The sequence below is a fragment of the Camponotus vicinus genome, unplaced genomic scaffold (genome assembly GCF_025532165.1).
Source record: "Camponotus vicinus isolate PSW18456_S1 unplaced genomic scaffold, iyCamVici1.0 SCAF_14, whole genome shotgun sequence".
Taxonomy (NCBI): Eukaryota; Metazoa; Arthropoda; class Insecta; order Hymenoptera; family Formicidae; genus Camponotus; species Camponotus vicinus.
Window position 1 is genome coordinate 1,728,236 of NW_028141950.1, and position 14,854 is coordinate 1,743,089.

The window sequence follows — 14,854 nt, forward strand, 5'->3', positions numbered from 1 at the left end:
AATTCTGTGACAGGAAATGATAAAAAATGTATAATTATTTTATCAAACGATATATCAAACAAATTAGATTAGAAAGTATTATAATTAAAATAAATATACAATATAAACAGCTAAATGTAAAATAATTGTAACAAACTTAAATGTGTACTCGTGCATATATTCAACAGCTGATGCACACAGGCGCACACGCACGACACACACACATGTGTGATATGACACTTCGAGAGTTTGAACATTTGTCAAAGTGTTCGAATTTATTATCAATGTATATCTTGTAATTAACGTTGAAATATATAAACGGATGTGAATTTATTTTATAGAATTGTGTCGCAAGTTTTCTTATTATTCGTTATAATTGTATACTCGCGATTATCGAGTGGAATTCATATATACACTTGGAATTTATATTCTAACCTGTGTTAAAATAACCGTGTTTAAAGTCAAAGTAAATAAAATGAGTTCGTATAGCGTGATTACGTCCGATTTTGTGAATGTATCTATCACAAATTCCGCACAAGAATCTTGTTGCGTGGAACGTCGATTTCAAAAGGGTATAACTGTCGATGAATTTAAGGTGAGATTTCTCTCTTGAAATTTTTTGCGCTTATGTACGTGCGTAAAAACATTTATAAATTATAAAATTACAGGGTAAATTGGAACTTCTTACGGGCGGTAATCCAGCTACGATGATAATCGAAGTCTATGACAAGAATGACAAACTCGTTTGCAAGTTGGAGGAAGGACAACGCCTTTTGGGATCTTATCCAATTGATGATGGCATGAGAATACATGTAAGCTTGCTGATATTTTACAACACAAGAGTGCTTGTATCATATCAGAAAAGCCGCTTCAAACATTTTTTAAAGTAAAAATTTATGAATAATACTATTACAGGTTATCGATAATTTCTCGAGCACTGCAGAAAACTTAAATGATGTGAAAAAGTTTGAGATATCTGAAGAAGAGTATGCTAAGAAAACAGGTAAAATTTTGTTTATTTTGCACATTAAAGTGTGATAAATAATTTTTTATTTATGTATTTTTGGGATATAACAGATACCGTTAAGGCGTTTCTGGAGAAGAATAAACTAGGAAAATATAATGAGGAGGAAATGAAAAAGAAGATGGAGGAAAAGAAACGGGAGGAAGAAGCGGAGGAACATTCAGCTAGTTTATGTAAAGTCGGAGATCGTTGTGAAGTATCCATTCCAAATCAACCGAGACGAAGAGCTACTATCTTATACATTGGTTAGTAGAATTTTAGCACATTTGCAATTGTATTTTTATTTCACGAAAAATATATTTTCATCTGTTTAAATATCATATTCTCGTCGTATTATCTTATTAGGTAAAACTGAATTTAAAGAAGGCTGGTGGATTGGTGTCAAATATGATGAACCTCTTGGCAAGAATGATGGAAGGTAAATGTATAATCTAATTCTATTTTATATCGTGATGTCGAAATATTTTTCTTTCTTACTTATTATGCTTTTTACATTGTCAACAGCGTTGGTGGTAAAAGATATTTTGAATGTCCACCAAAGTATGGTGGATTTGTGAAGCCAACATACGTGAAAGTCGGAGATTTTCCCGAGGAAGATTTCGATTTGAATGAAGAACTTTAAAACACCTAATGTTATTTCATAGAATGTTTTTTTACAATTTTTGAATATTCAAAATAGATAAAATTTTATAAAATAGGCTTTATATAAATTAAATAGAGTTCATAATTATGATCCTCAGTATTTCCTTCGCTTTATTATGTCAGGTCGCCAGTCAATAGGATGTGTTTTTTCAGTCTGAAAATATAGATAATATATGTAATACAAAAGTATAAAAAAGAATAATTATTATATAGAATGATTATGAAATTAGAAATGTATAGTACATTATTTATAAAGAAAATCTACTTACAGCAGTGTCATCTTCTTTATATACTTTTATAGTTTTATCAGCTTCTGTTGTAATCATGCGAGTGCTCGACATATCAAATGTAATACTGAATATTCCCGCCTCACTGTCCATTGAACCAGGTTGAACTGGAGCTTGCAGTCGCTGGAAGTTATATCCAGTTCTCCAATCCCAAAGGTGCATAGTACCATTGTCAGCGCCAGATACTAAAACTCCATCAGCATTTACAGCTAGACAATTAACTATAGCATTGTGACCTGACAAGTTTTGAATAAATTTCCCTTCTGGACACTTCCACTGTTTGATATTGTCCGGCGATGCCGAGGCAAACATGTATAATGATGGATGAAACGTCAAAGCTCTAACGCTTTTCTTGTGATTCGTCAGAGTAGCTCTGGATTTTCCAGCAGCCAAATCCCATAAACGAATTGTACAGTCGTGGCTGCCGGTGACAATTTGCGGTTCAGCAGACTGACAAATCACACTAGCTACCGTGTTAGTATGCCCGACGAGTGTATGGACGTTTGCTTTGGTACGCATATCCCATACTCTTCCAGTAGAATCTCGTCCCGCTGTTACGAGAACATCTACAGTGGGATGCAACGCCATGGAATATACAGCCGATAGATGTCCATGATAATGTCTGATTACTTTGTTATATTCGAGATCCCAGCATTTAACTTGACGGTCCTCGCCACAAGAAAACAGGTAAGGATGCCTTTGAGAAAAAGCGAGACCGCGTACGCTGCTTATGTGACCAGTTAAAGAAACTTTGAGTTTTCCGCTTGCGAGGTCCCATATCTAATTTTTAAAAAAATTACATGTAAACTATTATCTTTGCTAATTTCCTTGTTCCGAGAGATACAATAATTAATACATGAAGATATTCTACAATCAAATACTCACTTTGATTACTCTATCAGCTGAACCAGTGGCAAACCATTCGTTTCCAGGTTCGACAGCACAACATCTCACCCATCCGAGGTGACCGCTAATAACTCTATACAATTTCCAAGGCGCATGCCACTTTGGTTTAGCCATTGAAGGCGTTTTCTTTTGAGGTATTGTTAGTGCATTACTATTTGCGTTAACTCCTCCACTTGTAGCTGTTGCAACTATCCCTGTGTTTCCCTGGGTTATATTGTAAGGAACAACTGCCGAAGTAATATTAGCTTCAAAAGTTTCATCTGAAAGTATATTTAAAAAAAATGAATATGATATATATCTAGCAAAAGAAATATTTCATCTCAGTTATATTACATTACCTCCTGGTGGTGGAGGATCTACAGCGTTATTTTCTTGCTGAGCTTTAGCTATGTTATTTTGCTTCACACGTTCCAATACTGGACCGTAGCTATCTTTTGCTTTTATAGCCTTCTTTACTTGTTGTCTGAAAAAAAGTAATAAATATGATTAAGGAAATTTAATTAAAAAGTAATTTGTATCAATTATACTGACAGTACTTACAAAGTAGGATCCACTGGTGGTAAAGTTCCTTGATTTAATAAAAACATGTCATGAGTTCTTTTTAAAGAACGAAAAACTAATGTACGTACAGAGTGTCTCTGGACATCCTGAAATATAAAATAATGAACCATATACAAAATTTGTATAAATTATGTTATACATATATATATATATATACATATAATGTGCTCATACATATATATATGTAATTAAAAATAATATTAAAAATATAATTCAATATATCATTACCATTTTTTAGCACAGGCTGAATATGATATATGATCAAACAAAAAATATTTATATTTATATTTTTTATTTACACATTCTCGATATTCTCTATTCTAGATTTCTTCTTACCAGAGAGAAGCCTGCTTCTTACATATTTCAAGTCAGCTGTTTGTTTCTAAACTAAACTAGAGATCTTTTAATCAGAATGGCCGCATTCAGCGGACTCAACAGTTGGGAAACATTACTAGATTTTCTGATGTGATTGGTCGGATCTGAAAGTAGAAACCAATCATGTTCGATTGCTACTTAGCGATTGAGTCCGTTGAATGCGGCCAATGGCATCATCGGACGATAATTTGGTTCATTTTTTTCGCACTAATTTTTATCGACCAATCGGAACAAAGATTTCTGTTTTCCGCCTGGTCAGTCATATGGGCTGCGTTCAGCAGAAAAAGCTGCTTTGCAACTGTGTAAAATTCGTGAATCTGATTGGTGTATGCTTTTAGATCCAGTCAAAATTAAGAACATACACCAATGGCTGCGTTCAGCAGAAAAAGCTGCTTTGCAACTGTTGTAAAATTCGTGAGCTTGATTGGTGTATGCCACAGACTTCTATAATACACTAGACTGCTAACATCTGTATAAAATGACTCGAAAAAGTGATGCGAGGTGCAAATGGTGGTGGGGATGGCAGCCATATTTCGTGTGGGCAAATTATACTGGGTATTCAGTTCGTATTGTCGATGTTGTCAGATAAGTCAGATGTCAACAGACGAGATAGCCTCAAAATAGGTTGTGCGTCGTGTAAATCTGTAGATGTGATAATTATATATAGCTATATACATAATACAATCCTCTTACAATCATAAAATAACATTTTGGACACCCTATATAATATGCCCACACGAAATATGGCGTCACGTGCACACCTGTGCATCATGTCCGCCTATATATGTTAGCAGTCTAGTGTATTATAGAAGTCTGTGGTGTATGTTCTTAATTTTGACTGAATCTAAGAGCATACACCAATCAGATTCACGAATTTTACAACAGTTGCAAAGTAGCTTTTTCTGCTGAACGCAGCCATGGAAGACGCTTACAATGGCTGCGTTCAGCAGATTCAACAGTTGGGCAATATTACTAGATTTTCCGATGTAATTCGACGCTGACTGGTCGGATCTGAAAATAGAAACCAATCATGTTCAATTACTACTTTGCGGTTGAGTTCGCTGAATGCGGCCAATCTATACTATTTTATTATCAATGGTTGAATATTCTGCTGCGACAACGACGCCACTATTGAGGCAATTGTACTGACGGTTTAAATTCAAAAAAGTAACGGCTAACTAACGGCATGTGTTTTCTGGTATCGTTTTGTGACGAGAGTGATCCGTGTAAATTTCCTTACCGTGCAATAAGAAATTGACATTTTGCAAGGATTAAAGTATGTATCCAATGACGCACGATTTACAACAGCTGTGTGTTAGTTTCAATTGATAATATTATTCCTTTCCAGAGAATAATAATTATCGGCACGATGGATGATCAACCCGAGTGGAAACCCATCGTACAAACAGCACACGTGAAGCTTGAGCAAGTATTCGACGAGCTGCAGAAGACCTGGGAAGACATAGGATGCACCAGAGAAACACGGGAGATGTATTACGAGCAAGCACTCAACCACATAAACGATCTGTTGAATGAGATGGTGGCAGAGTCACAGACAAAGAAGCGGTTATTGCTGGAGAGTATAAAGGATATGTTAAAGCAAACAACAGTGCTGTATACAGAGCTACATCTGGACATGGAACCTAAGAGTTATGATCAGATCCCTTTAAGTAAAGTGGAACAGATGCTTCGAAGCGAGTTGCAAGATTTGGAACATATGAAAAAGGAACGTATGATGATTTTGAAGGAATTGTTGGCAAAAGAACATGATATTTGTGAGAAACTTGGTGCCAAGAAAATAAATATCACCGCGGATGTTCTGCCTACTGAACAGGAACTCGAGAGCTTCAAATTGTACCTGCAAAAGCAAGAGAATGAGAAAATACGTTTGGAGAATGTTTTTACAGATATACGTCGTTCTATAATTAAGATGATGGATGATTTGGGTATATCTCCATCTTCACCTTTTCAACGGTTAATCTGTGAGAATCCCGAAGAGTTTGTATTTAGTGCAAATAATATGTCAAAATTGAGGGAATTTAGAGATGAATTGAAAACACAAGTAGAAGAAACAAAGTGTCGTGTCGAGAAAATGAAGGAAGATTTGTTAGCGTTATGGAGATGTCTGGATGAACCTAATGATGTTTGTCAATTGTTCCTCGACAGGTATTCCGATTACAGCACTAGTACTATAAATGCGCTCAGTGCAGAGATCAAACGTTGTAAGGAGAGCAGAAAAGAGAATATTTTCAAATTTGTCACAAAGTTAAGATTAGAATTGATGAACTTGTGGGATTTATGCAAATATTGCGAAACAGAAAGAAACACATTTGCCCCATTTCATTCTAATACGTTTACAGAGGATCTGCTAACACTACATGAGTTAGAAGTGGAAAGGCTACGCAAATTTTATGACGATAATAAAACAATATTTGAACTTTTGGAGCAGCGTGAAAACTTCATAATGAAGATAAAGGAATTGCTTCAGCGTGCAAATAATCCGGATCGCTATCACAATCGCGGAGGTCAATTGTTAATGGAGGAGAAAGAGCGCAAGATGATACAAAAGAAATTACCCAAAATAGAAGCGGAATTACAGCGGTTGATAAAGGAATATGAAACTACGCACAAACAGATGTTTACCATTTATGGCACATCATTGGAAAATGTTTTAGCAGAAACTTGGGAAAGTATTAATCACGAGAAGGAGACGATGAAGAAGGCGAGGAAAGAAGCGAAAGACAAATCTATCAAGAAGTCGCCCTTAAACTGTTCGAAGAGGACGCCGGGTATATCCCATCTCAGCATTCATCGAGGTCCAACCCCGCTGTCGAAACGCAAATTGTTCACTCCATCTCCTAATACGTCGTTAAAACGCAAAAATAAAAACGATAAAAATAAACCCACTGTAAGCGCATCTAAGATTAGAAGAAGCGGAAGAATTCCGAAGATCGTTGTCCAGAAAGCACACAGGTCCTCTAAAGGCGGACAGAAGGGGAAGGAATCGTTATCGCCCGTCAACAGTATCATAGATACCACATATAATCAATTTCAGGGTCATATGACGAACAGAGAGGAATTGCAGAGCTCGATGCTGCCGGAACAGATATTGAGGAACTCCAATAAAATTAATGTCAACAAAACACCGATAATACGAACGCCCATGAAACCATTGAGGAAAAATCTTTCTGCGGCTACGACGCCTATAGCCTGCGGTTCTGCGCGCAAAGCACCGCACAGTCCTAGAATTAATAGTACACCAAAATTAGCGACAGCCCCAAGTAATTTGCCTTTCATCTTTTAAGCAAGAACGAGATACCATGAGAACATATGATAAAAATCTTTAAAAACATTTATGTAGGACTATAAGAAGTTTTAATATATAACAACGAAGTAAATTTTCTTATTTTCTTATTTGTGGAAACGATTTTACAAATTAATTTAATGAAGTCCTACATAAATGTTTGAAGATTTATATTTCTGAAAGATTTTTATCATACGTGATATTATAAACTCGCGAGATTCATGTAACTGTTCGAGAGTATAAAGTATATATAACTGCTTGGTAACATTGAAATGCAAAAATTGTTTTTAATATAATCGTACCTGCAATTGATATAAGTTTAATTTAATTATAATAATATTTGTTAGATTGCTAGATTAAGAAAAAACACTTAAAATATTGTACATTTATAGAGACCTTGTAAACTTACCTACTGTCTTATGTACTACCTTTTTTGTAGAGTGTACGAAGATTATTCTATTTAAAATTATCTTAAAGCTTTAAAAGAGATAAATGTTTGACACTGACTTATTTGAGATATGCACAATAATACTAATAAACTAATAGTAATATACTTATAAATACTAATAGTAATAAACTTTTAAACTTAATTATAATTGTTATTATTATTATATTTGTTATATTGCTAAACTTAAAAACACTACTTTTTCATGATATTTATCTTTCATTTAATGAGAGTGCAGTTTAACGCAATCTTTATATGCAGTTAGTAGTGAAGTATAGATTAAGCTACACTTTACTCATAGTTGCATATAAAGATTGCATATTAAACCACACTCTTATTCAATAAAAGAAAAATATCATGAGAAAGCAGTGTTTTTTTTCTTCCCCTCCCTTTAATTTTAAACTTATATCAAATGCATGTATTATTATATTAAAAATAATGTTTACATTTTAATGTTATAAAGCAGTTATGTATATGTAATTTTAATTTCTACGTAATTTTTATTTTTAAACATCGAATATAAAGAATTAATTTAATATTTTGCGCGTTAATTTTTATTTTTGAACATATCAAGTATAATATAGTATTTTAAGAACAATTGCACTAAAAAAAAAATATTTTTTATGTTGGATCACAAAAAAGATTTATATCCTAACCAGAGAAATCATGTCATGCTAATGATATTTACTGCAATAAGATTTCGACAATAGGATAAATAAGTTAAATATCTAGATTAAAAGTAAAAGAAAAAAAAATATATATATATGTATAACCTGTGTACAAAATGTATAAAAATAATTTACAAGGATTAAATTAAAGGAGAAAAATGAGATAAAATATTTTTCTGCGATATTTTCTCTCCATATATATTTACAAGACGATTAATAAAAAATTAAATTACAATTTTAATATTTTTTACGATATCTTCCTCGTTAAAATATTTTTATTCGCACACTACCAAAGGTAATAAAATTATTCATTTTAATATAAATCAGATATAATATTACTAAATGTCTTTTTACGAAATTGTTTACTTTCTCATGACAGAATATCGATTGTATATAAAATTCATAGCGCATTCTAGGGTGATGTGAGATTTAAAAAAAAAGCTAAATCATTAGATTAGATCGAATAACACATCGTTAATTACAAAATGAAAACATAAGGATTTCTGCTTGTTTATAATTTTTTGCACCAGCACGATTGGTTATCTGTTCTTGTTTGATTTTGTCCACTTCATTAGTTCAGATATGAACCATAGCACGGACACGAACCATGTATCGTTACCGAGCGGAACGGACGTAGTTCACGTCCACTTTCTCAGGGGGCGCTTGAGAGGCAATATGGCCGTTAAAGCGAAGTGGCCGCTCTCAGATTTCTCTTGATTTCTCTCTGATGTTCATTAAAGCGCATTAAAGCGAGGTGGCTGCTCTCGAGCTTCTCTCTGTTATAATTAACTTTTCAGAAAAAAAACAGGAAGTAAGAAATGGGAGACATAAAATCTTTCTTCCACCAGTGGTGCGCAAAGAATGGTAAAGAACCGCAATTTGATGTTAGACCAACAGGTAAGGATCAGTTTCCTAGATTGCTTTTTCTAAATCTTATTAAAAGACTACATGAATTTTTGTATTTTACGCAGGACCGAAACATAGACAACGTTTCCTTTGCGAATTGCGAGTACCCGGATTTGACTATGTCGGTGCGGGAAACTCGACCAACAAGAAGGATGCGCAGGGAAACGCTGCCAAAGATTATGTCAATTACTTAGTTCGTACGAATCGTGTGAATTCGAATGATGTACCGAGAGAAAACATAACGTTGCCAGGCACGATGACACAGGACAGCTTCAAGCCGGAAATCTCAACGCCGGTAAAATCGGTGTTTCAAGGAGGCATGGGTCCGAATGACATTGGCCAAGCGTACAGGCCTTACAATGAGCACGGCCAGAATAATTATACATACATGGATAGATTGGCCGATCAAAAGAGAGTGGAAGATGCCGAGGACGTTGACGTAAATTCTGGAATACATGGAAACTGGACGATAGAAAACGCCAAATCCAAGCTCCATCAATTCATGCAAACTAACAAAATTAATGCCGATTACAAGTATACCCCGGTCGGTCCGGATCATACGAGGTATGAAGACGGAGTCTTTTTAGCACATTGGATTGGCGTTTTGATGCAGTGATTGTTCACTTTATTTATATATGTATATATATATATATATATATATATATATATATATATATATATACACACACATATGTATTATTTTACTATTTTCTAAACAATCGCTTGCCGATTGTTGTACCATTTGAACTTTAATACGGCCATTTTGGAGTATATTGTTTGCTCACATCTAAAGCTGGTGCAAGAGAGTAATTATCGACTCTCTTGTACACAGATGATGATGGCATTAAACCAAAACTTTTATTAAACTGATTTAATAATGGTTTTGGTGCGACTAAACAAAAAAACTCTTCAATGTACTCCAATGTGGTCGTCTGTAACACCTTCAAATGGTAAGTCATTGTTATTCTTTGTAATTAATTGAGGGAATAAGGAAAATAAACAATAAACAATAATTTTGAAAATAAACAATAATTTTGAAGTAAATTTAATAAATTCTAAAAAATTATTGATAAAAAAAAATATATATTAATTTCAGATGGTTTTTCAATAAATTGCACTTGCAAATTCACTTTTCAATTTGTTTCGATAAAGCATTTTTTATTTATAGAGTTTTGTCTTGCTAAATTATTTGAAACATCTTAAAAATCTTATTCTTATTCAATTATATTATTTGATGTGTATATTTCTTTTACACTTGTTCCCTTAATTATTAATTGCATTGACAATATATTATTATTTCATAATACATATAGTTTATAATATTTATAATAAAAATTATCTTTTTGGCAGGAGTTTTATGGCAGAAATGTCAATTTATGTAAAACAACTTGGACGAAGTACGTATAATTATTATTTATTAAAGTATATCTAGTAAAGTATATCTAGTTACATTAAATTCATCTAACACTTCAATGTGTTTCAGGTATAACTGGTCGTGAAACTGGATCAAATAAACAAACAGCTTCTAAAAGCTGCGCTTTGTCTATTGTCCGTCAACTGTATCATTTAGGTGTTATTGAACCATTTAGTGGTACATTAAAAAAGAATAAAGATGCCGAACAAATGAAACCTTACCCTGTTAAAATTTCACCAGAACTGGAAAATCAGATCCAGGATGTTCTAGTGAGTTTGGATATAAAACCAGTCGATATTAAAAAGGTACTAATTAATGTACTGTTAATCTAACATATTACTATAGGAATCGCACACAACACACACACACACACACACACACACACACACACACACACATATATATATATATATAAAATACTTATTGTATATATTGTATATATTGATAACTTGGAAATGTATATTAAAGCATTTTAAATTAAATTTATAATAAAAAATATTTATTCATATAATACAGCCACCTATAGTGAAAGAAGAAAATAGTGCATCAACTACCGGGGTGTCTTTAATAACGAATCAAGTTCTGGACGACTTTATATCATCTGTACCGCAACCAGCCGGTGTCGTAAGCTGGTCGCCACCTCAGCCAAATTGGAATCCATGGACCGGATGCAATATTGACGAAGGGCCGTTAGCTTCAACTTCTCTAGATCAACTGTCAGAAGATCTGATGAACGAGCAGCGCGACAAGTTACAACAAGATTCCAGTTTGCAAGCGAGCATCAAGGAAAGGTCCAATCTGCCTGTGTTCGCCAAGAGAAACGAAATCATGAATGCCATTAACGAAAATCCGATCATCATCATACGTGGTAATACGGGATGCGGTAAGACCACGCAAGTTTGTCAATTCATCTTGGATGATTACATCGCGTCTGGCCAGGGTGCTTATTGCAGCATAGTTGTCACTCAACCGAGAAGAATATCGGCCGTATCTGTGGCCGATCGGGTTGCCGTCGAGAGATGTGAGAGCCTGGGACAATCGATCGGATATTCCGTGAGATTCGAATCGTTTTTGCCGAGACCTTACGCAAGTGTGATGTTTTGCACCGTTGGCGTGCTCTTGAGGAAATTAGAAGGTGGTCTCAGAGGCGTGTCGCATGTTATCGTCGATGAGATTCATGAACGAGATGTCAATTCGGATTTTATCATGGTCGTGCTTAGGGATATGATCCATCTCTATCCCGATCTGCGGATCATTCTTATGTCAGCTACGATCGACACGACACTGTTCAGCGAATATTTCAACAATTGTCCTGTAGTAGAAGTTCCTGGCAGAGCATATCCCGTGCAGCAGTACTTCTTAGAAGATTGTATAGAACTGACAAAGTTCGTTCCGCCGACAGCTTCCGGGAAACGTAAATCTAGAGACTCGGATGATTTACCGACGGCGGATGGAGAGCCGGAAGAAAATCTGAATAAGGTTATCGATAATGATTATACTATCGAAACGAAGAACGCTATGGCGCAGTTGACAGAAAAGGAAATAAGTTTCGAGTTAATAGAAGCGCTGCTTACATATATTAAGAGGCAAAATATCCCAGGTGCTGTGCTGATTTTTCTACCTGGTTGGAATTTGATATTTGCATTGATGAAACACTTACAGCAACATTCCGTCTTTGGTGGATCATCCTATCTCATTATCCCGCTACATTCTCAATTACCAAGAGAGGATCAGCGCAAGGTCTTTGATCCCGTACCATCTTCCGTAACGAAGATCATCTTGTCCACAAACATTGCCGAAACTTCGATTACAATCAATGACGTCGTCTATGTCGTAGACTCTTGCAAGGCCAAAATGAAATTGTTTACATCTCACAATAATATGACAAATTATGCAACTGTTTGGGCCAGTAAAACGAATCTGGAACAACGCAAGGGTAGAGCAGGTCGCGTTAAACCCGGCTTTTGTTTCCACTTATGTTCGAAAGCCCGATTCAGTAAAATGGACGAGCATATGACACCGGAAATGTTCAGAACACCTCTGCACGAGCTGGCATTAAGCATTAAATTATTGAGATTAGGCAATATTGGGCAATTCCTATCAAAGGCAATTGAGCCACCTCCCATTGATGCTGTGATCGAAGCGGAAGTCGTATTAAGAGGTATATTTACTTTTTATATATTTTTATTTTTTTTTTCCCTAGACACTTTCTTTATAAAAATGTTTCTATTACAGAAATGAAATGCTTGGACAAGAACGACGAATTAACGCCTCTCGGTAAGATATTGGCGCGTTTACCGATAGAACCACGCTTAGGAAAGATGATGATCCTGGGCTGCATGTTTCGCGTGGGTGACGCATTGTCAACAATGGCCGCGAATAGTACCACCTTTCCAGAGGTATACAACATGGGTCCGGATGTAAGAAGATTGACCACTCAGCAAAAGTGGTTTGCCGGCGCGAGATACAGCGACCACGTTGCGATGTTTCACGCTTTTCAAGCCTGGGAAGAGGCGAGAACTGGCGGTGAATGGGCAGAGCAAGCTTTTTGCGAGTCAAAGAACCTGAGTATGCCAACTTTACGAATAACATGGGAAGCTAAGGTCAGTGGAATCGCATTGCGTATTTCTTACATTATTGTATTGCTGTGACTTTGTTTATCTCTTATTGTGTAGAATCAACTACAAGCATTGCTGCAAAGCGCCGGCTTTCCCGAGGAGACTCTATGCCCGACTCCGTTGAACTATCAAGCTGTCTCAGATCCGCGCCTCGACACTATTACCGCGCTATTATGCATGGGCCTTTACCCCAATGTATGCTTTCACAAGGAGAAGCGGAAGGTTCTCACTACGGAATCGAAAGCTGCGTTAATTCACAAGACATCGGTGAACTGCAGTAACTTTGAGCAAAATTTTCCGTTCCCGTTCTTCGTGTTCGGCGAGAAAGTAAAGATAAATTCATTTCTCTCGATGTCTGTCTCCTTGAACATCGTTGTAACTCTTCTTTTTATTTTATTTCCCCTTCAGATTCGTACGAGAGCCGTGTCTTGCAAGCAAATGACCATGGTATCGCCCATCCATTTGTTGCTGTTCGGATCCCGAAAAGTGGAATACGTTGACGGCATGATTAGACTAGACAACTGGATCAATTTCGACATGAATCCAGAGCACGCAGCGGCCATAGTCGCTCTACGACCTGCACTGGAGAGTCTCGTGGTTAGAGCATCTAAAGATCCGGAAACAATTTTGGAGTTGAGCCCTACCGAGGAAAAGGTAGGCGAATCGAAATAAAAAATAATAATAATGTAACATCCCTATATTATATCTTTATCTCTTTAAAACTAATATATCTATAAAAATATTATATACATCTAGTATTTACAACATCTAGTAATAATATATTTTTATGATAGTGTGGTGAAATAAAAAAAAAACATTTTTCATCTTATTAGGTGCTGAGCGTGATCAAATCATTATGTAGCATGAACGCTTGCCGTCACGAATTGCAACAGATTACCGGAGGCAACTTTCAATCGCGTCGTCCACCAAGAGAACACGTGCCTGGCTTTCACTTCAATCATAATTCTCCTGCAAAACTGATGCGCGGAAATGGTGGCTATCGTGGATCACCATTCACAAACACCACTGGTTATGGGAGAAGTAGTGGTGATAATTTCGGGAGTAACAGTGGCGGTTTCGGCGGAGGATACAGGGGAGGCTACAATAGGGATCCACGTCGCAGAGAAAACTGGAGCGGTGGCGGTGGAGGAGGATTTCGTGGCCATTATTAATTAATATTTTACGTCTTTGATATTATTACGATATTAGTATCGATAGTCAACACTATTATAATATAAGACTATATTTATAGATTATACAAGATATATTGGAAATCGTGATACAAATGAAATGTGATTTTTCAATTCGTGATTTCTTTTTGTTTTCGAAAAAAAATATTTTTAAAATTATACGGGGAAAAATTTTATTCTACATTTTTAATCTTACATTTATATGACAAATCATTTATTTTATTGATTTCTCGAACATCCTGTTCATACCAAGCTGATATGAAGTAAAGCTAGCGTTAAGCTTAAATTTATCAGCTTAAGCTTATATCATATGTAATCTCAATATTACACAAATGATGTTTGTATGTGATTCAGACTTTTATAATATGTAGAAGTCTGTGATGTGATGTAAAGCTTTTTTTTAATCAACTTCTTAATGTATCGTATCGTGTACATTGTGATTATAAATAAATGTATGATATATGTTGTCTCACGCATACAGATCTGCGTGTTTGTGAAGCGTAATTTCGAATAATATTAGATTAGAAAAAAAAAT

The 14,854-nt window shown here is 35.3% G+C and overlaps 4 protein-coding genes across 6 annotated transcripts; 3 read left to right on the forward strand and 1 right to left on the reverse strand.

The window, feature by feature from the left end:
• Window positions 1–33: 33 nt before the first annotated feature.
• Window positions 34–1,915, forward strand: Tbcb (tubulin-binding cofactor B). The gene is made up of 6 exons (XM_083088483.1): window positions 34–574; window positions 648–791; window positions 895–982; window positions 1,057–1,248; window positions 1,349–1,421; window positions 1,508–1,915. The coding sequence occupies exons 1-6, from the start codon at window positions 455–457 to the stop codon at window positions 1,623–1,625; spliced, it is 735 nt and encodes a 244-aa protein (XP_082944609.1). The 5' UTR covers window positions 34–454; the 3' UTR covers window positions 1,626–1,915.
• Window positions 1,013–3,816, reverse strand: Tango4 (transport and golgi organization 4). Of its 2 annotated transcripts, none has more exons than XM_083088481.1 (6): window positions 3,736–3,816; window positions 3,379–3,485; window positions 3,177–3,301; window positions 2,818–3,098; window positions 1,915–2,712; window positions 1,013–1,799 (listed from the first exon to the last, which is right to left on the reverse strand). In XM_083088481.1, the coding sequence occupies exons 2-6, from the start codon at window positions 3,423–3,425 to the stop codon at window positions 1,740–1,742; spliced, it is 1,311 nt and encodes a 436-aa protein (XP_082944607.1). In that variant the 5' UTR covers window positions 3,426–3,485; window positions 3,736–3,816; the 3' UTR covers window positions 1,013–1,739. The 2 variants fall into 2 exon arrangements, with proteins under 2 accessions (XP_082944607.1, XP_082944606.1); XM_083088480.1 differs by having other exon boundaries at window positions 3,628–3,787.
• A 1,075-nt stretch (window positions 3,817–4,891) lies between these two features.
• On the forward strand, window positions 4,892–7,668 carry LOC145965242 (protein regulator of cytokinesis 1-like). Its single transcript, XM_083088647.1, has 2 exons — window positions 4,892–5,050; window positions 5,123–7,668. The coding sequence occupies exon 2, from the start codon at window positions 5,144–5,146 to the stop codon at window positions 7,076–7,078; it is 1,935 nt and encodes a 644-aa protein (XP_082944773.1). The 5' UTR covers window positions 4,892–5,050; window positions 5,123–5,143; the 3' UTR covers window positions 7,079–7,668.
• A 1,181-nt stretch (window positions 7,669–8,849) lies between these two features.
• Window positions 8,850–14,795, forward strand: Mle (dosage compensation regulator mle). Of its 2 annotated transcripts, XM_083088642.1 has the most exons (9): window positions 8,850–9,088; window positions 9,163–9,661; window positions 10,448–10,494; window positions 10,581–10,816; window positions 11,028–12,672; window positions 12,747–13,114; window positions 13,187–13,456; window positions 13,538–13,783; window positions 13,963–14,795. In XM_083088642.1, the coding sequence occupies exons 1-9, from the start codon at window positions 9,010–9,012 to the stop codon at window positions 14,299–14,301; spliced, it is 3,729 nt and encodes a 1,242-aa protein (XP_082944768.1). In that variant the 5' UTR covers window positions 8,850–9,009; the 3' UTR covers window positions 14,302–14,795. The 2 variants fall into 2 exon arrangements, with proteins under 2 accessions (XP_082944768.1, XP_082944769.1); XM_083088643.1 differs by lacking the exons at window positions 8,850–9,088; window positions 9,163–9,661 and adding an exon at window positions 9,746–10,047.
• The last annotated feature ends 59 nt before the right edge of the window (window positions 14,796–14,854 follow it).

Coding starts and splice junctions, on each gene's coding strand:
- Mle (XM_083088642.1), top strand. CDS start 9,010: ATGGGAGACATAAAATCTTTCTTCCACCAGTGGTGCGCAAAGAATGGT. Junction 9,089..9,162: donor ATTTGATGTTAGACCAACAG/GTAAGGATCAGT, acceptor TATTTTACGCAG/GACCGAAACATAGACAACGT. Junction 12,673..12,746: donor AGCGGAAGTCGTATTAAGAG/GTATATTTACTT, acceptor TTTCTATTACAG/AAATGAAATGCTTGGACAAG.
- Tbcb (XM_083088483.1), top strand. CDS start 455: ATGAGTTCGTATAGCGTGATTACGTCCGATTTTGTGAATGTATCTATC. Junction 575..647: donor TAACTGTCGATGAATTTAAG/GTGAGATTTCTC, acceptor ATAAAATTACAG/GGTAAATTGGAACTTCTTAC. Junction 1,422..1,507: donor CTTGGCAAGAATGATGGAAG/GTAAATGTATAA, acceptor CATTGTCAACAG/CGTTGGTGGTAAAAGATATT.
- Tango4 (XM_083088480.1), bottom strand. Junction 3,099..3,176: donor AGATCCTCCACCACCAGGAG/GTAATGTAATAT, acceptor ATATACTTTCAG/ATGAAACTTTTGAAGCTAAT. Junction 1,800..1,914: donor ATAAAGAAGATGACACTGCT/GTAAGTAGATTT, acceptor CTATATTTTCAG/ACTGAAAAAACACATCCTAT.
- LOC145965242 (XM_083088647.1), top strand. CDS start 5,144: ATGGATGATCAACCCGAGTGGAAACCCATCGTACAAACAGCACACGTG.